The 20165-nt window shown below is 38.0% G+C and overlaps 3 protein-coding genes across 3 annotated transcripts; 1 reads left to right on the top strand and 2 right to left on the bottom strand.

The window, feature by feature from the left end:
• Positions 1 to 526: 526 nt before the first annotated feature.
• Positions 527 to 11682, top strand: xgb (x globin). Its single transcript, XM_008399454.2, has 5 exons — positions 527 to 933; positions 5988 to 6095; positions 8912 to 9032; positions 9140 to 9220; positions 11397 to 11682. The coding sequence occupies exons 1-5, from the start codon at positions 755 to 757 to the stop codon at positions 11514 to 11516; spliced, it is 609 nt and encodes a 202-aa protein (XP_008397676.1). The 5' UTR covers positions 527 to 754; the 3' UTR covers positions 11517 to 11682.
• Positions 11683 to 11782: 100 nt separating this feature from the next.
• srp14 (signal recognition particle 14) lies at positions 11783 to 14225 on the bottom strand. The gene is made up of 5 exons (XM_008399453.2): positions 14099 to 14225; positions 12832 to 12904; positions 12620 to 12732; positions 12493 to 12525; positions 11783 to 12393 (listed from the first exon to the last, which is right to left on the bottom strand). Exons 1-5 carry the CDS (start codon positions 14120 to 14122, stop codon positions 12304 to 12306), a joined length of 333 nt encoding a protein of 110 aa, XP_008397675.1. The 5' UTR covers positions 14123 to 14225; the 3' UTR covers positions 11783 to 12303.
• A 1025-nt stretch (positions 14226 to 15250) lies between these two features.
• On the bottom strand, positions 15251 to 19911 carry pld4 (phospholipase D family member 4). Its single transcript, XM_008399452.1, has 10 exons — positions 19841 to 19911; positions 19602 to 19759; positions 18382 to 18565; positions 18185 to 18305; positions 17970 to 18097; positions 17683 to 17883; positions 17374 to 17513; positions 17132 to 17297; positions 16161 to 16257; positions 15251 to 16054 (listed from the first exon to the last, which is right to left on the bottom strand). Exons 1-10 carry the CDS (start codon positions 19889 to 19891, stop codon positions 15849 to 15851), a joined length of 1452 nt encoding a protein of 483 aa, XP_008397674.1. The 5' UTR covers positions 19892 to 19911; the 3' UTR covers positions 15251 to 15848.
• Between the last annotated feature and the right edge of the window lie 254 nt (positions 19912 to 20165).

Here is a 20165-nt window from a genome sequence, read left to right as displayed (position 1 = left end):
ATTAGAAGATCATGCTGAGGGTCTGTTCTACTGCCTGTTTTTTTATATATTACATTAAACTTCTGTAATGGCATTGATCCAACTCTGTGAAAATGTATCCCAAGAAACTACCCAATTTACAGATGCTTAAGTAAGAATAGTCGTCAAACATACAGCCAGAATTGTGCTAAAAGTTTGTTCATGGCAACAAAATGCACAAGGTTTCTTTGCAAGTTGCTCAGAGTTATTCAAATAAAAGTGTGTTTAAGCCTCTATTTGCAATCCTTGGGTGAATCGAAGAAGAACACCCACCTCCTTAACAGTCGGTGTAGTTGTTTGTGTGATAATCTTCTGTTATGGTATTATACTGAGGCCATATTTGTGGCTCAGTTCAGTTCACCCCGAATTAAATCATACTTGGTTCGAAAATCAGTGTAAAGGTAGCAGTAAATGCCCTAGCTAAAACCGGAAATACAAAGCACCATTCTGCAAAATAAAAGCTCTTTCGGAATTATGCGCTCACTAGCGAGGTGTTTATCTTATTGCGAAAGCAACAACCAGAACCAGCCTCCCCAACTGTAATTTCTGACTTGAGTGATGCTTTTTTGTTTTGGTTTTTGTTTTTTTCGAAAAGAGGGGAGACAGTTCAAGACGCGCACTCTCAAACCAGACGCCTCGCTGAACAGTTTAACCTTTCGGTTCTATGTCCGTTATCTGGGACCGGCAGTGAATAATAACAAAAAGTCGCCATCATCTCCGTTATTTTAGATGAAGAATGGGGTGCGCGATTTCAGATCTGGCAACAAAGAAGGAGTTTTCACAGAGGGACGGAGAGGAGGCTGCAGCCGCCGCAGCTGCTGCGCATCTCAGCGAGGAGCAGGTTCAGATGATCAAGGATTCCTGGAAAGTTATTCGAGACGATATTGCCAAAGTTGGGATTATTATGTTTGTCGGGTAAGACGTCTTCACACTATCTTGTGTCTTTCTTGTTGGGTTTTTAGTTTTAAAATGATTTATTTTAAATAACATAAAGATCAAATGCCCTGTAGAATTTTTTACGTTTAAAACAACAAAAAAGTATCAATGATTTTATAAAATGACGTATTTAATTCTACTAGTATGGTCACAACAGAAAAAGGAGGAGAAAATAAACTTTTTTTCTTCATCGCCATTTTCAAACTCCAGTCCTGGAGGGTCACTGCCCTGCAACTTTTAGATGTGCCTCTGCTGCAGCACACCTGAATAGAATAATTAGGTCATTATCAAGGCGCTGGATAACTGATCTTCACAAGGAGGAGGTAATTAAGCCATTTCATTACAGTGTTTTGTACCTGTGGCAAATCTAAAAACTGCAGGACAGTGGCAGTTTTTAGGACTTGAGGACTGGAGTTTGACACCCCTGTCAGGGCCAGCCTTCCTTACCCAGGCTTTGGCATAAACAAACATTACACTATGATGTCATATTTTACTTTTGAAATACACTGCTAATTAAACTATGACTGCAAACCTGACAGAAATAGCAGTTATTGATGACCACAACAGCATCATAAATAATAAAATCGGGTATCAGACAACGACCCAAGTTTTCTTATTGGTGCATCCCTACTCTGTTTTAGTAGGGATGCACCAATAACGATCTTTTTTTTTTTTTTTTTTTTTTACATAAGATGTAAAAGGAAAGTTATTTACTTTATCTTCTCAACATTACCGGGTTGAAAAGGAAGACTGAAACTGTCACCTTCATAGATTTCAATGTTTACATTTTTTAAAACATTGCTTAAGAAATCACACATTAATTTGGTACATATATATAAAAAAACATAGAAGGCATCTAAAAAAATCTTTTGGTCTGAGCAACTACCACCTAGTCTACATGGAGATGTGTATCCCCCTTAGACTAGAGGGGTGGCAGAAATTCAAAAAAGTAAGTCAGGCTGCCAGTTTTTATTATGTTTGGTCGAACAGGTTGCCCTCAACTGGAAGGCTGCTCTGGGCAGGAAGCCATATCACCAGTATCTAAAACTACATCTAATTTCAGGTGTTAAAATGCCTTTTCTAAGGCATCTACTCGTTGCTGACCTCATGACCTCTCAGGTCTACTTAGGATCTTTGGGAATGCTTTCTGATGGGAGCCTAGCCTGTTACAAGCCACAAACTGTACATTCCTCCTGCTTGATACTCTGACCCACAGCTTTCCACTGAGAGCTGGAAGCAGAAACCTCCTGCTTGTTCTCCTCCCTTATCTCTCACATCCTAACATCGTTACCTGAATGACAGAGCTGCTGGTCTGCAGTAGTGTTGGCTAATTAGGGCATTAGCCATCAGGAAAACTAATTTGTACAATTTATGAAGATAACTAGCGTCCAGGAAAACATTTTCATCTCTCTGAGAGTTTGTAGAAAAGGATAATGCAAATCAAGAATGATAAAGTGAAAAACTGTGAACCCCGTGGTGTAAAAAGACCTTCGGATTTGCAGGTTTTCAGATAGATGAAGCTCAGAGCCAAACCAGGGTCACCGCACCGGATCTCGGCTGCAAACAGAGATCAATTCAACACTCGGTATCTTTCTTCCTGCCAAAGAATGTTCTCTCTCTTACACATATTCAAAACGAGCAAAGAGCAGATCAAAAATGGCCGTGAATAATGCATAATTGAACGGAATGAAACCTCTGTGCGAAGCCAATTAAAATCCCACTTGAGCCATTCGCGGGAGCAACATTGTCTGCGCATGTTGTGAGAGCGTGCGCACTCCTGTCCACGAGAGGAACAAACAATAGTGGAAAATAACAAGAGCTCTACACGCTGCCGCTGCGCTGAGAGGGGAAGCAGTCCGTTTCCCCACCTTTTAATATCAGGAGTAAGGCCAGGGACAGAAAATGGAAAAAAGAAAGTTATTTCCTTTATCTTGACAGCACTACTGAGTGAATGACTAAAAAAAAAAACAAAGAACAAAGACTGCCTTCAAATATTTCAATGCTTAGATGCCAACATTTATTTAAAACTTTGCTTAAGAAATTAGAGATTAAATTTGTATGGAAAAAAATATAGAAAGCATCCAATAAGATCTAGCCGGCAGCTGCCTCGGCTAGATCTTCTAAGTCAAACTGTGGTAATCAATATCAATAAATCACATTTCTATGAATCAAAAGAGACTGTTCCTTACAGAATAATTCACACTCATTCGGCTTTTCCACATTCAGTCATCTTCATTCTGAGTCCTTAAATAAAAACAATTGCTTTCATCTGTCACCCAACAGGTAAATACAGTGTTAAATGCAGCTCTTCTAAAATGGCTACAAAACTATCCAAAGTTTTTAACATCCAATACCACCATGTGAAAACAAAAGATGTCACAACTACAGAGCTGCCAAGTGACTGATGTCCATTTAAACTGACAGGCCAGACCAGGAGAGCAGTTATCAGCGAAGTAGCCAATCAGTTTCTGGTGGGAGAGTTTGACATGACGGCGATTGGTGGGGTGGTCTATCTTTTCATGGGAATTTTTGTTTGGCACACAGCAAACATGTAGAAGAAGGTCTTCTGGTCATGCAAAACTACATGGGGTAGAAACCTAACATGCACCATTGTCATTTTTAAGATTTTTTTCTTTGTAAAAAAAAATGTTCAAAATTCTCCATAAATAAATGCGTCAAATGACCAAAACTTATGTCTTACTCCATAAATAACCTGCGTGTAAAAATCTTCCATATTAAAAACAAACTTTTCTCCCCTTTCTGAATATTGTTGCTAGGTGTGGGAAATCGCCTGCCTTGGATGATGCTCATCTGTTGCGTTTCCTGTCACAAAACATTCAGTTGACCAAAGCAGACCTTGAAAATAACTCGGACCAAAGGAGCTGAGAAATATTGATCTTTATGGCTAAATACTGCAGAAGAAAAGCCTCCTCTGTGCAGCAAACAGACACACAGATCAGAATTTATGCTTAAAACTGAGAGTTGTCGCTCTAAACATATTATTGCAGCCGAGTGACAGAAAACGTGTGCGTTAAGCTGATCATTTAAGGATCATAAATTCCTTTCAAGATGGTAAATCAGCAGCCCGGTGACTGGTGATTACCAGTCAACTGTGTCTGGAAATTTGAACCAAGGCCAAACAAAACGGAGATGTTGTGAGAGATGTCAAAGTAATGAAAGACAGACTTGAAGCTTAAATAGAAGAAAAAGGAGTGAAACACAAACAGATTGTAATGGGAATTTGTGGTCATGACCGAACTGTAAGGCTCAGGCTGAAGGAAATGAGATTTACACACTGAAAGGCCAAATGTAAATCATGATAAACAGCTAAAGAGGGAAGAAACAAGATTAGAGTGAGCCGGAACGTTGGTTTAATGCAGGTCGGATGAAGCACATGGAGATAACGGCCTGAGGAAAACAGGAATTCATCCTGTCTAGATGTATGGAGGCTGCATGTTAAGCTGAAGGACGAGGAGAGGACGTTTCTCCGCATGTCGGCATTTTGGAAATTGTTTTAACTTTAATCGTTTGCTTAAAATCATTAGACTTTTTAATTGACAGCACATTCTGTGGCAGTATTACATTCATCTTAATTGGGATTTTATTTTACTCTTGTAAATGCAGACTGTCAGGTTAAAGCTTTTCATAAAACTATCTGCTAATAAAATGTCTCGCTTACAGGCTGCTATGGAAGCTGATTAAGTATCTTATGGAAAACAGTATCCAATCCAATCCAACTTTATTTATAAAGCACTTAAAAACAACCACAGCTGATACAAAGTGCTGTACAGTAAAACACAACATAACATTAAAAATAAATAAATTTAAAAACTTAAAAAAAAACTAAAAAAAACTCTTACAGTTTAAAAACAAAARCACACAATTTAAAACTAGATCCCGCTGGTGTTGAAAGCCAAGTAAAATAAATGGGTTTTAAGACGAGCTTTAAAAGTGGACAGTGAAGGGGCCTCTCTGACCTGCAAAGGCAAGTCGTTCCATAACTTTGGGCCAATGACAGAGGAAGCCCTGTCCCCTCTGAGCTTCCTCTTGGATCTCAGTACCTCCAAGAGCAGCTGATCTGCTGACCTGAGAGACCGATAAGGTACGTAGGGGTGAAGAAGCTCAGAGAAGTAAGCCGGGGCAAGATTATGCAGTGATTTMAAAACAAACATAAGAATTTTAAAATGAATCCTAAAATATACAGGCAGCCAGTGAAGTGAGGCCAGGACAGGGGTCACATGCTCCCTCTTTCGAGTTCCTGTTAAAAGTCGTGCAGCTGCATTCTGAACCAGCTGCAGACGTGAGAGCAGCGACTGACTGACTGACTCCCAGATAAAGTGCGTTACAGTAATCCAATCGAGTTGAAATAAAAGTGTGGATCACTTTCAAAATGCTGCCTGGAAAGAAAAGATGTCACTGATGCCAATCGCCTTAAATGATAAAAGCTCGACTTAAACACGGCTCTGATTTGGCTGTCCAATTTAAAATCACTGTCCACCTTAAAACCTATTACCAAGATCTGTTATTTTGTAGAGTTAAGTATCCTTAACTCTATAACCTTCCAGCTGAACTAAATCTCAGGATCCACAGCCAGAGACGGCTGCAGCTGTTGATCAATGGGCAGCAAACTGAGGAATCATCTGGCTGACAAACTTGCTACTGATTGCAGCTGCTGGTTGTTAAAGTCGGAGCGCAAGGCCGTTGGGGAAATAAATACTCAGACCAAGATCTGTGAAAAGAAAACAAAAAAGCTAAATCTGATCTCTTTTCAAAGTACCAGAGGAAGAAAAATGGCTGAACAGTGAAGCCACTTATCAAAATGATGACGAGAACAAATGTGTGTTTACCCTGAATACAGGATCACACTGTGACTAATCCTGAAGGGTTTTAATCTTCATGATGTAGGGGGGGCGGGGGGGACCCATGGGGAACATTTGTTTCGGTTTGGCCAAGGATGTGACAGGCTGCCTCACGAGTGGCTCTCAGAGGCTTACGGATGGCTGATTCTGCTGCTCTTGTTGTCTTGGTAACAGGTTGTTTGAGACGCATCCCGAGTGCAAAGATGTCTTCTTCCTGTTCCGAGATGTGCAGGACCTGGAGAAGCTGAGGACAAACCGGGAGCTCAGAGCGCACGGCCTGCGGTGAGTTGCGGCCGACACGCCTCGACACGTCTCGGCACAGACGCCCAAACGTCTCGACACGTTTGGGCGTCTATTCACGCCCCGAAAAGTATTCACACCCTGATAGCTTTTTCTAATTTTGTCCCCTGACAGCCACAAATGTTAAACTATTTTATGTCTTAAAAAAAGACTAAAATCATGAAGTGAATTTTCTAAAATATTTTCTCGCTGTTTTAATTCCAGCATAAAGAAACGATTTAGTGCAGAATGTGGCAAATTATTCTTTTTTTCACAGAGTTTCACTCAAAATAAGTCTTCATGATGCTGTTTGTTTATTCTCTAATCTGCTCTATGAAACCACTAAGGCCGTAAAAGAGTAGCTGGATTTATACCAAGATTAAACCACACCCAGACAGACTCTGTTTTGCAAAATGAGTGACTCCTGAAGATGTCTAATTTAAAGTGTGGAATACTAATTCATTTCCTGTCTACTTCACAGTTATGTATGGAGGACCAAAACTGACATACTAAGAAAAAAAGCGTAATTTATATATTTAGTCTTTCCTTGTCCTTACACATGAGTTTCCGTCAAAAAATGTATATATTTTCGGAAAAGTAAGAAAAGGAGAGGAGGCAATGACAAAAGAACGAGGGATGGTATAAGGAAAAGACAAAACAAAATATTTACTTTTCTTGACAAAAATGCATGTTTAGGGGAAATTAAAAAGAAAATGTATACATTTTTTGTTGGAAACTCATGTGTAAGGACAACGAAAAACTAAATATATATTTATGCTTTTTTTTCTTAATATGTCAGTTTTGGTCCTCCATAGTTATGCACTATTTTGAAAGCCAAAGAGCTTTGACATCTGTGTTTCAGTCTGGTTTATGTAAATCTACATTTCTGTTTGTTGGTAAATATTAAAATCTAATCCATTCTTTCCGTCTTTATGTCCAGCAGACTTTAATTTAAGTGCTGCATTTATTGTACTTTTGCTTTGAATTGTACTTTTATTTTTTTCTCAGCCTTTAATGGAGAAACTGCCAATTGCTGTTTAAGGCACATAATATCTTGAAATAAGCACAAATTAAGAGGAAACCTGCATATCACTAATGTCTGGGATCAAACAGCAGAAATAAGAAATTGTGAATCAGAATCGGTCGAATCGGTCGGTTGCAGTTGTTTACTGATGACTCAAACTTGTTCTGCATCAGCACTTTGTCTTCTCAGACAGCAGGAAAGTGGTTTGTGGATTATTAAATGTAATTAATGTCTATAATTAGGTCTGATGTTAATGTTAGGACTGTTACACAAATTTTAAAAAGACACACCCTGGGGGATGAGGTTCACTTCTACATCTACATCATATTAGGCACTAGGCAAATTTTCAAGCACTCTGAGGAATGGTGGTCACTAGGTTACAAAGTCCCTCTGAGGGAATTTATGGCAGCCAGATGAACCGAAACAAAAAACGTAAACAGTGCTCATGTATGTGAGACTAAAGCTCATCCTTGTGGATTGAATTGTTTTGGAGCAAAATAATTATGTTTAGTTTGTTAAAGTAAGAAGGCCCTAGGCATTTATGCAGCACCTTGTGAAAGTAGTGCATAACTGTGAAATTGTTGCTTTTAAAATTTGAAAAGTGTGGCATGCATCTGTGTATGCGCCCACTTTTATTCTTATGTCTCTAAATAAAACCCAACTGCCTTCAGGAGTCTAAGCAGAGACAAGTGTGTAATTTTGTTCCAGAATAAATCCGGTTGTTCTGTAAATGCCTCTGAGGTTTGTTGGGGAACAAACGGCTTAATGAAAATCAAAGAACACGGTCGCTCTGTGAAGCCTGATGCAACCGAGGTAAAACGAGGTAACTCTGGAGGAGCTGCAGAGATCCACAGCTGATGTGTGATTTTTTTTTTTTTTTTTTAATTACGTAAAGCACTTTGAAATGCCTTGCTGCTGAAATGTGCTATACAAATACAATTTGATTGATTGATCTATTCAAAGATCTGGTCACAATGGAAAAGTGCGAAGTTGAAATCGATTGTTTTTAAAGAAAGCCAAAGGAAGTCGGAGTTTTGTTTGACATGCAGGGGACATGGCAGCTGTGAAGGAGAAGGTGATTGGTTCAGATTAGACCAAAAACTGACACGAAAAACACTTTTTGTAGAACAAATTAACACCGTTACCTCAACCAGGGGAGTATCATGCTGTGGGGATGATTTTCTTCAGCAAGGACAGGGGAAGTTGGTTTGATTGATTTGAAGCCAAAGTCAGCCTTTTGAAAACTATAAAAAAAACAAAAATCTGAAGCTCTCTTCTTGCACTCATTTATTTTTCTTTATATAAAAATAAAACGAGGTAACAAAACCACGCTGCGCATATTAAAGAGACGAGCGGCTAGGAAAGTGCAAAACACTTCAAGTGGTTTTGTAATCTGAATGGTTCTCATCGATGCAACACAGTGAGGCTGAGCCAAGGCAAAAATAGCCAATTAAAATCTGAGGACTTGAAGGTGCAGAGGGCAGTGTGGCATTTCAACAATCCATGCACAGATTAGAGGCATTCCACATCCCAGTGGGAAGCTTTTCTGCTGGAAAATCAGATGAGACCCCGACACCGAGCGAGGAGGAGGAGGAGGAAGAACTCCGGATTGATGGCAGACGTAAAAATGAAAAAAAATAAAATAAAAGCATTGTGCAAGTAATATGAGCACAAATACTTTACTAGCTCGTTTGTAAGAGTGCGTATTCCTTCTACACTGATATTGGTAACAGCAGGATGTTAGTGGATCAATGAAACTGAACCCAAATCTCCCAACCCTCTCTCGATCTCTCAGGGTGATGTCCTTTATTGAGAAGAGTGTGGCCAGACTGGATCAGCCGGAGAGACTGGAAGCTCTGGCTGTGGAGCTGGGAAAAAGCCATTATCACTACAACGCCCCACCTAAATACTACAACGTAAGACCCTCTGACAATCGCAGCAACCACAAGAAGTGACAAGAAAAAAAACAAAACGATTATCATCCGCAGACAAATCAGTCTCTAACATGGATGGTGTTTTTCAGTATGTGGGTGCAGAGTTTATCTGTGCTGTGCAGCCCATCCTAAAGGAGAGGTGGACCGCCGAGTTGGAGGAGGCTTGGAAGGTAAATCGAAGAAATGTATCAAACAAATGACAAACAATTAGGTCTTGGAATTTCAAAATGAATAACTGGTCAGTAGGGTAAGTCTAAATAATTAAATTAATGGTATAGACTTAACTTTTTGTGGTTTTTGTGTTGTCTGCCTAACAAGTGTTTGGTTACGTTGCTTTTTTTCTTATTTATTCTCTGATGTTAAAAATCCCTTGAAAATATACATAGTTGCTTACAACTGGTTAAAGCTATTTTTTTTTTCTGTGAATCTGAAAAATTAATGGAACCACAAAAGGTTGAAACTCGGAATCTCATAAATATTTTACAAAATTCAAACATTCTAAATCACATTTACTCTTAAAAGTTTTAATAATCGGTGCTCCATCAAAAAAGGTAGGTTAATTAAAAATATAACTTTTTCTAGCTAAAATATGTTTATAGTACTGGGTTATAAATAACTTATTTGCTCAATTACTTCAGAATTAAATCTAATAAACGTCTTCATACTTTAACAGTACTGATGGAGTGCTTCATGTAAAAACAATAACCTCCTCTCGTACTTGTGGTCTGCCAGGCCATTGGCTCCAGCACAGGATTTTTCATTACTTTCACATACAAAGTAATTATTTTCCAAGTAGATTTTCATTATTAGGATTCCAGGGATCTTTTTTTTTTTATATCGGTAGTGCAAATGGGCTTTCATGCACATTAAAGAGGTTACTCACTGGAGAGAAGAAAAAAGGAGTGTGTCGATTCAGCAAGGGTCAAATAGGCTGGTCTACAGGAGAGTAAATCATTAACAGCTTGTGATGAACTTTGATGCATTTTAATCTAAATTTTGAATTGCATTATATTTTTATTATTTTGTGTGTCTCTTTGAGAAACAGAATCTAGGTGATGATGCAAAAAAGAGCAGCTGATTTCTGACTCGTCACTTTCAGCCACAACACTGCTGCTGTGGACAAATGTCCTCGATGCAGCGTGCAGCATGTCAAATTAAAGATTCAGACTACTATAAAAATCTGTGTCTGATGGAACTTACCACGGCAGAAATAATAGGACATGGTTTTGCAGCCTCGTGTTGTGCTGCTGCAAGATTTGAATCATCTCAAAAATGACTCCCCAGCAGGCGAATCCATTTTAGGATTACCTTTGTTCCTAAGCAGAGATTTCTGGGAAAAGATCAAAGGCTACATTTTTATATATGCACAGAGTTCTTTATCAAACAGCATCTATGGCCCTTTGTGAGCTTTTAATCTATTGTCACGACTACCTATGAATATATTTAAACCGTGTGCAGTTAACCTGTGGAGAAAAATAAGTACATCTTTAAATCCAAGCCACCAAACCTTAAAAAGACAGCAAAGTTCAGAGATTTTTTTTCTAATATTAATGACTATGGCTTAGAGGAAAGTAAAACCCAGAATTCAGTCTCTGAATATTAGAATATAACAGACTAGTTTAAAATGTTATTTCTTTGTAAAGTGCATTTGAAGTTCCTGAAAAGTGCTACACAATGTGATTTTATATAAAAGAAACATTTTAATACAGAAATATTGTGTTATGTCTCATATGATCCTTGGGAGGACTGCTGTTGTCTAGCAGACATTCACAGACACCTTTCACAAGGAAGGGAAGAGACTAAACAAATTAAAGAAATTAAGTTTATAGAAAAGTTTAGTGGAAGGACAAAAGCAGCACAAGCAGTAAGGATAAATTAGCATGCATTGGTGTAAATTCTCAGAGTTCCAGGACATGAGAAAAAGTTGTTTTTTTTTAAAGGGCAGGTCTTTTATTTTAAAGATGTTTAAACTCATCTAAGAGGCTTCTTCAGTACTGAAGCCTGGACTGGAAGTATCAGACCTATAAGTTATCATTAATGACACTATCATCTCTTCAATTTCCTGTTAATGTTAACACTGACAATACCAACTTGTGAATTGCTTTGGTAACGTTGTGAAACTCATTGTTGACTGTAGGTGATAGAGCAGCAGTCTGATCGTTTCTGATTACAACTTATAAGCCTGATATTTCCAACCCGGATATCAGAACTAAAGAAGCTTTCTGTATGAGAGATGATTTGCTAAAATCACCTACAATTTACCTACAATTTAATTTTTTATTTATTTTTTTTCCCAATTTAAGTACCTTTTTCATGACATGCTTAAAATGTGTTTTACGTTTTCAGACGATGTTCCAGTATGTAGCGAGCCTGATGAGGCAGGGATATCAGGACGAGAGCGACCGGCAGCGCAACCTGACAGCGTCCCCAAAGGACAGACTGGACAAGAAGAATACAGCTCTATGAACTGACCCGTCTCTAAACAATACAGACTGATTTTACCAACACAGCACAGAAATGTCTATATGTATACACTGTTTGTAACTGTATTTTTTTTTCTACACTGCCCATGCCCAGTCATTATCTGTCATTTTAACAGAAAGAACTGAAATCATTCACATTTTTAACCCCCCAAAAAAAAAAAAAATTTATTTATGAACTTAAATTCTGATGCCAGGGACAATACAAACCCTTTTTGATTGGTACAGCATAGTCTGGCCATGTAAATAGAAAGGGGAGCAACTTGTTAGGCGTTTTACTAAAAATGAAACCTAAACACAAATTACGCTGAGCAATCACAAATTGATTCAACTATTTCTGGATGACTTTCAAATCCTCAAAAAGAAACAATTTTTTTTTTTTTTTCAAATTAAAAAGCCAACCCTGCACAACATAAATAAGGATCAATAAGCAAAAATCAAAGCTTGCTAAGAATTGGGCTCTGTGGGGTTGGCCCCAGGGGAAGCAGGATTCAATAAAATGGTGACATGGCTCCATGTTGTACAAGAAAATGAAAATCCTCAGGTCTTGTTCTTAATCACCGGATGGCACTGAAAAGCCAGGGGATAAAGCATCACCATGTAAACAATGGCATCTTGTGTACATAGTCACCAGGATTCTGAGGTTTGAGGTGAGCAAGAGGAGAGCTGAGCGGAGTTGGAGATCACGTCATCACAAGGAGCTCCCCCTTACCGTCCCCTCAACCTGTGATGGACAGCTCAGATAGCCACTGTTTCCATTAAGAGTCCATCGCTCATTGTGTGGCTTTGGTTTTCTTGCTCTTGCTTTTCTTATCTTTCTTCTTAAGACCGTCTATGTGAGCTCTTAGAAGATTGGAGTATGCCTGGAAAGGACGATACAGATGCAGATGGATGAATGATTAAAGATGTTAAAACAAAGGACTGGGTCTGTATTCAAAGAACACTTGATGAGCTCAACCTACCATCTGAAACTTGATTACTTCTTTGGTGCTGACCTAAAATTAGAAATGTATGGTTCATGAATAGATCATACAGCAAATATATAAAGAAAACCCGACTGAAAAACTGAGTTCAAAAAAAGGAGCTCACCACTGTGCTAATTTTCTTCTTGCCATCAGATGCTCTGATGAGACACTTGTTATCAGCAGGTTCGAACGACTCCGGATGCCCTTTTTTGGGAACTGGTTTAGTTCTACCATCATCTAAAGGAATAAAAAAATAATAATAATCTGGTTCTTGGAGGTTAAACGTTGCAAATTAAACATGTATGTTTGTGATTTAGGTCAAACAGAATAACTTACACTTCTTTAGTGTGATGGCAACACTTCCTGATGTCCGACACTTCTGGAAGAGCCGAGTGAGCTCTGTGAGAAACTAATGAGAAAACAGTTTGAGGTTGTTTTTTTTTTTTTCTCCTTTAATCCGTACACTTTACAAAGTCAGGTGAGAAGAATGATATCGGTCATTTTGTTCGTTGTAAGTTTGGTGATTGCGAAACCGACTTTCAGGTTTGAGAAGGAGTCGTCATCCATGGTGTGTGTGTTTTTTTAAGGTGATTTTCTATAGTCTGCTCAAAATATACTGTAAGGAGATGCAGTAAAGAAACTCAAATAAATATCTACAGACAAGGGTGTGTGGTTCATGCAGAATTATTTTGACTGGAACATGACACCATGAATCAACAGGCCTAGCCAAATCAATGACAATATGGTGCAATATAGGGTCATGAATTTAAAAATAATTTTGTTCTATTATATTTGACATCTGAGTATTTCATGATGATATATCTCCTGATTCACGATTAAACTTGCAACATACTGGATATTCATTTTGGGTCGTTTTTTTTACCTTAGACACTGGACAAATGCAGAAACCAGTTTGTTTTAAATAAAGACACGAAGCTGAAGTTGCCCTCCGATAATGGCTTCCGATTGGGGAAATGGCTAAAAGGAGAAGCCACCTAATCTTCATCTTTAACGTGTTCCAGTTTAAACGCTACAGTATTTAAACTCTTCAAACCTGGACTAGATGTCTTGGACTAATAGCAGTATATATGAAACCAAGTTTGTGGTTTGTTAAGCCATTTGATTTGTAGAACTATATTTAATTAAAGTTATCATTCAGGTAATTTGCTAGCGTCAAACAGGTTGCAATACTAACAAATGATACATTGAGACACATGACATAAACTCAATTCGTTTTCATTCGATCAATCTTAATAGAGAGTGAAAAGATATTTATATTTAGAAAAAATACGTCAGGGCATTGCTTGAGACATACGTGGAGACATCGAATGTACTACACGTCTGAGTTATATATCACACATAAATTCAGGAATACAGCTTAAACATTACTATTAGGCCACATCGAGAGTATTAACAGCTTTTACAATGCAAAAATTTGACGATATTTAATGTCTCAACCAGTTCACTCAATCGTTAGCAGGCAGGCTAACATCACTAGCTACGACATCTTGAGCCAACAGCTAAAGAAGAGAGTATTTATGTACAGCAGTGAATTCATACGAACAGAGAAATACATTTCAGATAGTCTGTTTTATATTCTTACCGAATCATTCTCGAGTAACACCATAATTTCGACCTGTTCTCTGCTGTAGAGCTAGCTCTCTCACTGTGAAGAGGCACACGTACTACAAGCTGAAGCTCCGCCCTGCGCCATTTCTTCAATGCCCCACTACATCACAACACTGCCACCTACTGTCATGGAGGACAAGGAAACAACCCTGACCAAATGCTGTCCTCTGTTAGTTTGCACACATTTTCATTTAGTAAAAAAAAAACGACCATATTTTACCTCCAAGAAATATGGAGGTACTTGCATTTACCTACAGATTTGAAATGATAAAGGTTCATTTGAAAAGATATAAAAATAATATAAAATATTTGTCAAGAAATGAATAAAAAGTAGATTTTTAAAGTTATATAAATTAGAACGCAAAAGGTATTTTTATTGTTACCTTTTGTAACAATAAAACAAAAGGTAACAATTAGTTTTTTATAGTATTAAGACCTAAAAATGGAATTCCTGTTGCTATCTTAGGGATGCTGACACTTGGTTCCTGAATTTTTAGCTTTTTTTTTTTTTTTTTGATCGGCTGCCTGCACCCAAGATACATCAGTTTTGGGTTTTAAGTCCTTTAGGACTCTGGAAATGTCCATGACCAGAATGTATGTAAAGAAAAAACAAGAATTTGAGATCACTTATATTTTGTACTAACCTTTTCTTTTAAACGTAACAGATTTGAAGTTTTAAAATTTATATTCTTTGTATAGCATCCCTCTTTGGTGCTCACAGAAAGCTCAGTGGCGTCTATAAGCAACTTCATTTGCCTTTGATTGTGCAAGAACCAAAATCAAAGACTATTTATTGTTCCTGTTATAGTCTGTGGTTCCATATTTATTATTCAGGAGTTTTTCCTAATGCACATTCAGTGAATCCTTTTCTTTTTCAAAAGATTGATTCTGACAAAACATTACAGCAGTTTCTACTCTCTTTGTCACAAGCAGCAATCTTTAAAAAATATTTTATTCCCCAGACTTGTTGTATCAGTCTTTTCTGGTATTTTCTTGAAGATTTCTATTAAGCACACCTTCTAGAGGCATCTCTCCAGTATCTATCCTTACAAAAGATGCTGTCCGGGAATTATTTCAGAGTTTCTATGTTGAGGAAGTCAATAAATCATAAAGCAATACTCAGAAAAAGATTTTAAAAGATTTTACAGTAGATGCAGCTGAGTAAGTCTTGACTACATATATTTTCAATCTTTAAAATATTATTGTGTTGTGTTTCTCTACAATTTCTGTTTAAAGATAATTATGAAAAATAACACAAAATTGTATGTTATGCTAAGCAAAAGCTACAAAGACGTCATTCTCGTAGCCGTAGCTGCCTCTATGAAGTTGTCTTCTCAAATTCAGGTTTAAATTTTGGCATTAACGTTTGATTTTTTGCAAATGTTAACAGCAATCACTCAGTAATAAGATCTAAAGGCTATGCTAAAGCTCCATCTACGCTTATTACACAAACAGCTAACTAATAACTTATAATCTAGTAGCTGAACTAGACTGAATGTGATATATTATTTCCATATATTGAGAAGTAAAAAAGCAATGCAGGTAAAGATACATAGAAATGAATAAGGAACTATCAGAACCTTTAACTAAAGCATCACAGAAACTTAGTAAAATTATCTAAAATGTTGATACTGAAAATGAAACAATGCAAAGCAACAGTTATGGTGGAAATGTTGCAAAGAAAGCAAAATAAATTATTTGTAGTTGTTTGATAAAAACGTCAGTCATCTTGGTGACAGAGCACAGTCTGGGTTGTGTCCTAGATCCCCGAGGTGGACAGCGAATTCTGAGTGCCAGTCTCTGGTGAATACGTCCTTCAGCTGGTGGTACAGGGTCTTATTGTTCAATGCAGAGTGAGGAGTGTTCTGGGAAATGACCAGACTCACTCCAGCTGTGGTCAGAAAGTAGTCAGCCGCCCAGTTGGAGGTACCTGTGTTGGAAAACAGTGTTATCCGGTCAATTATTAACATAGTTTTTATTTAAAAAGCCCCCACTCATTATTTTAAACCCCTCAGTTGACATTAATATTAACTCACCTACGTATGCAACTTTATCAGTCACCATGTATTTATTATGATTGACTCTGGTGTATGGAATATCAGACTGATTTCCCACTGGGACGATGTAAAGTTTCTGAAACAACCAAAACAACAACAATATAAAAACAGGTGGCTTTTAGGAGAACTTTTCAGCATTGTGAAAAAGTATCTGCTCCCTAGAAAATACAAAATGCTATTTTAAACAATGATTTTATTTATTCAGGTAAAAAAATCCACCCTAAACAAAAAAAGTGTGAAAAAGTAATTGGCCCCTAAACCTAATAACTGGCTTTGCCAAAGACATTTTTGTCTCTCTCTCTCTTTTTTGCAGAATTACTTTAATTCAGCCACATTAGAGGACTTTTCTGCATGAGCGACATGTTCAAGACCATCCTGCAGCATGTTAATGTTATTAAAATCTTAGGCCTTTCCAAAACCACCATATTTTAGGCCATAACATGTGGACTTTCTTTAACCGAAGGTCACGATTCTCCTTAAGTAACCCCAATCAATCACACTACCACCACCATGTTGGCATGGTGTCCTGTTTTTGAAATGCCGTTAGTTTTACACCAGGTGTATTAGAAATCAGCTTCAAAAAAGTTCCACTTCTGTCTTGTCAGATTTTATTGTGTGTTGGAAATTGTGTTGTTTTTGCTCAGCTTTAGTTTTGGCTGTGAAATTCTCGCAAGGGTGCACAGTTTCTTTTTCATTGCTGAATCATTATCTAAGAATTTAACTGAAGCAAGTGAGGCCTGCAGAACTTTATATGTTGTTGTGGGTTTATAATGCCTTTCACTGTAATAATTTGAAAAAAAAAAAAAAAAAAACTAGTGTTAAAATATCTTTGATTATTTAAAGTGTAAGGGAGGAAAGCAACAACTAAAGAAATTTACTATGGGAAAGTGCAATTTTACAGCACAATCACACATGTATAAAACAGATACTTTGTCTCCATATTGTCTCACTATTTGGATGCTGATGTGATGGAGAGGGTAATCCATTGAAGCCAAAGACTGAAGAAAGGGCAACATGGCTGGATCAGAATCACGTCCACAGCTGATCAACATCCTGACCTTCACTTTCCTTTCAAACACAGCCATCTTAATGGCATCATCGATGAACGGCCAGTATCTGGAATGACACCAGAGTGAGGACCTCAAACAAAACCGGAACATTTTAAATGTTAAAACAAGACCTTTCAGCTTACTTGTGAGGCTTTTCAAAACGAGTGGTGGGGAAATACTCCATGACAGCAACATCTACAAATCTGTCAGCCTCTGAGATGGAGGACAGTATCGCCTCCAGGTCCTGAGTCCTTGATGGAGGACAAAAGGATGGCGGAGAACCCTGGGATAGTACACAAAATCAAAAATAACATCAGACTCGCCCGACCCTCTCTTTGGTTTTAGTGGTTGAAACCAAACTGAACCACACTGTTGTACAACCCATTGTTCTTGAAAATTCACAACTCAAAGAAAAAAAAATTAAAAGAAGAAATGTAACAAAGGCCACTCACAGCAATGTAAAGACTGCTGGAGATGTTATCCTCTTTTACCAGCAGAGGGTGCTGTTTGTTGATGTTAGTGGAATAATTTGCAGGCCAGGGTTGTGGCAGGGAGCTGTTGGGTTGCCCCATTACCCAATAGGACTGGAAGATCTTATAAAGGTCCATTGCAAGACTGGAACAATTATAGACCGCCACTCCCAGTTCCTTTACCTGCAGTCAAAGTGGGGAATTTACTTTGAAAGCAATTTAAAGAGGAAGAATGTGAACTTAAGAATTATTGCCATGTGTAGTTTTACCTGGGTCAGAGCCCTCCAGTCCATGTTGGCACTTCCAATGAACACATGCTTCATGTCAACAATCCAGAACTTGGTGTGGAGGACGCCTGCCGTCAGGCGACCAAACTCTACTCTTCTCACCTGAACTCCTGCAGACAAAAGTCATCAAAATAGTTTGCCAGAAATATAATCGGCAATTCCTGTGAGAATTTAAAAGAAAAGAGCAACTATCAAACCTTTCTGTTTTAGGATCTTTAGATCGGTGGAGTTTGTTTTGACTGTGGGGACGCTGCTCACCACGCGGACAGATATGTTCCTGGAGGGAAGTTCCCCAAGCGCTTGTAGGATGTCCCTTCCCTGGTTTCCACAAAACATTCAACAAAGACTCAGACGTTTTTGACAAATGTAAGCGATTTCCGAGTTAGGAACTCACGGCGATATCAGTGGAGGAGTTGACGTTGATGTCCTCCCCTGTTAACGTCCAGTAGAATGAGACTACATTCACGCTGTGTGATGCTCGGGAGATAAGGTCTTTCCAGGCTTTATCCAGGGGGATCCCAAAAGTTGCATTGTTGTTATATTTTAGATATAGAGGAATACTTTCCACAAGGGTCATGCTGCAGGGTAAAGCAGGCTATATATTAATAAAAATTATTATAATCCCGTATAAAATATTTGTAACAGTTGAGCCTTTTCTTTGTGATAGACAGACACAAAGCACTGCATAACTGGAAAATGAAAAAAAAAAGTGTCTTAAATATCTGAATGATGTGGTCATATTTGTTTTAAGACACTCTTAGGCTCACTAAAAGTCCTTTTCACATAAAATTTTGTCATGTTGGGAGCTTTCTTGAGGCCTAAGGTGCTTTTCAAATAACTTTTAGGTTTTGCAAATAACTTTTAGGTTATCGCAGTAAAATACAATTTTTCTTCATTGTGAAGAAGAATTTTCAACAATGACAAGAAGAGGTCCATTGTTGAAAACTCACACTGCATATCACCATAAATGCACTATCCAATCGGTAAAGCGTGGTGCTGGTAGTGTCATGTGAGAAAGTTGCAGAGATCAACAGCCCAGGTGGGAAAATCTTCTGGCAGGAAAACCATTATCAGTCCACCAATCCACTGTCTACACTCGTGTAGGAGAGACAATAAGAAAACCCAAGAGTGGTCTGATTTAAAGTTTTAAATGAACATGCTGAAGGTCCTCTGATCAGATGAAGTCAAAATTAAACTTTTGACTTACAGGCTAAACACTAAAACACAATTTCCACAGTGAATTCTGGCAGTGGTTGAATCATGCTGTGGAAATATTTATCTTCACCAGAGACAGGGAAGCTGGTTAGAGTCCTTCAACATTAGCTACCTGGGATCGGTTTGAATCAAAACACATTCATTTGTCAGAATGACCCAGCCAACTTGATCAATGTGGAAAGAAGCATAGAAAGCTTTTCTAGTGTCTAGATCTTGAAACCTGGTTCCACAAAGTATTGACTCAGGAGAGCTTAATATAAGGCTCAGACTTAAAATTGTCAAAATTTGAAAATCACTTTTCTTCCATTTCACAACTATGCTTCACTTTTTGTTCCACATAAAGTGGAATACATTCATAAAACCCTGTTCAAATAGTTTTGCAAGACACAAGGTTATTACCTGCACTGGTCAGTGAGGTTAAGCCCAGCACTGTTCTTAGGAAGAGTGTCATGGTTTTTAGGAGGTGTTGGTCTCTCCAACACAGCGATGGCAAGAATAACACCAAGCACAGTCAGACAGCCCAAAATCACAGCCAATGTCACACAGCTGGTCCTCCTCTGACAAAAATTAGCAGAAAGATTTTTTTAGTTAAGAAAACAATGGTCTCAGAGAAAAATACATCCTGCGAGCCAACCTACCCCTTTGTTTGAAACATAGTTGTCATGAAGGCTTCTGTACATCGAGGTCATCTTTCCTTTGAGTCACTGGGTTTTTCAAAAAAAAAAAAAGTACTGGGTTTTCCTAGCTTTAAACAAAGTGTTCAACGTAAAACAAGTTTTGTCTACGGTAACGCTAAAGAACAAACTCACTGGTTAACAGACCCAGCTTGTTTTTCTCACTTCTTTCTTCCCCTTCAGCTTGCAGCCACAGCTGAACTATATATCTCTGCTGTTTAATATAACTGAGCACACTTCCTGTTTTTACTTTCATTTCAGCTTTTCATACGTTTGTTTGGCTCAGGAA

The sequence above is a fragment of the Poecilia reticulata genome, linkage group LG22 (assembly GCF_000633615.1).
Source record: "Poecilia reticulata strain Guanapo linkage group LG22, Guppy_female_1.0+MT, whole genome shotgun sequence".
In the NCBI taxonomy this organism is placed as follows: domain Eukaryota; kingdom Metazoa; phylum Chordata; class Actinopteri; order Cyprinodontiformes; family Poeciliidae; genus Poecilia; species Poecilia reticulata.
The sequence above is the reverse complement of the archived record's forward strand: the minus strand, read 5'-3'. Positions and strand labels throughout refer to the sequence as shown.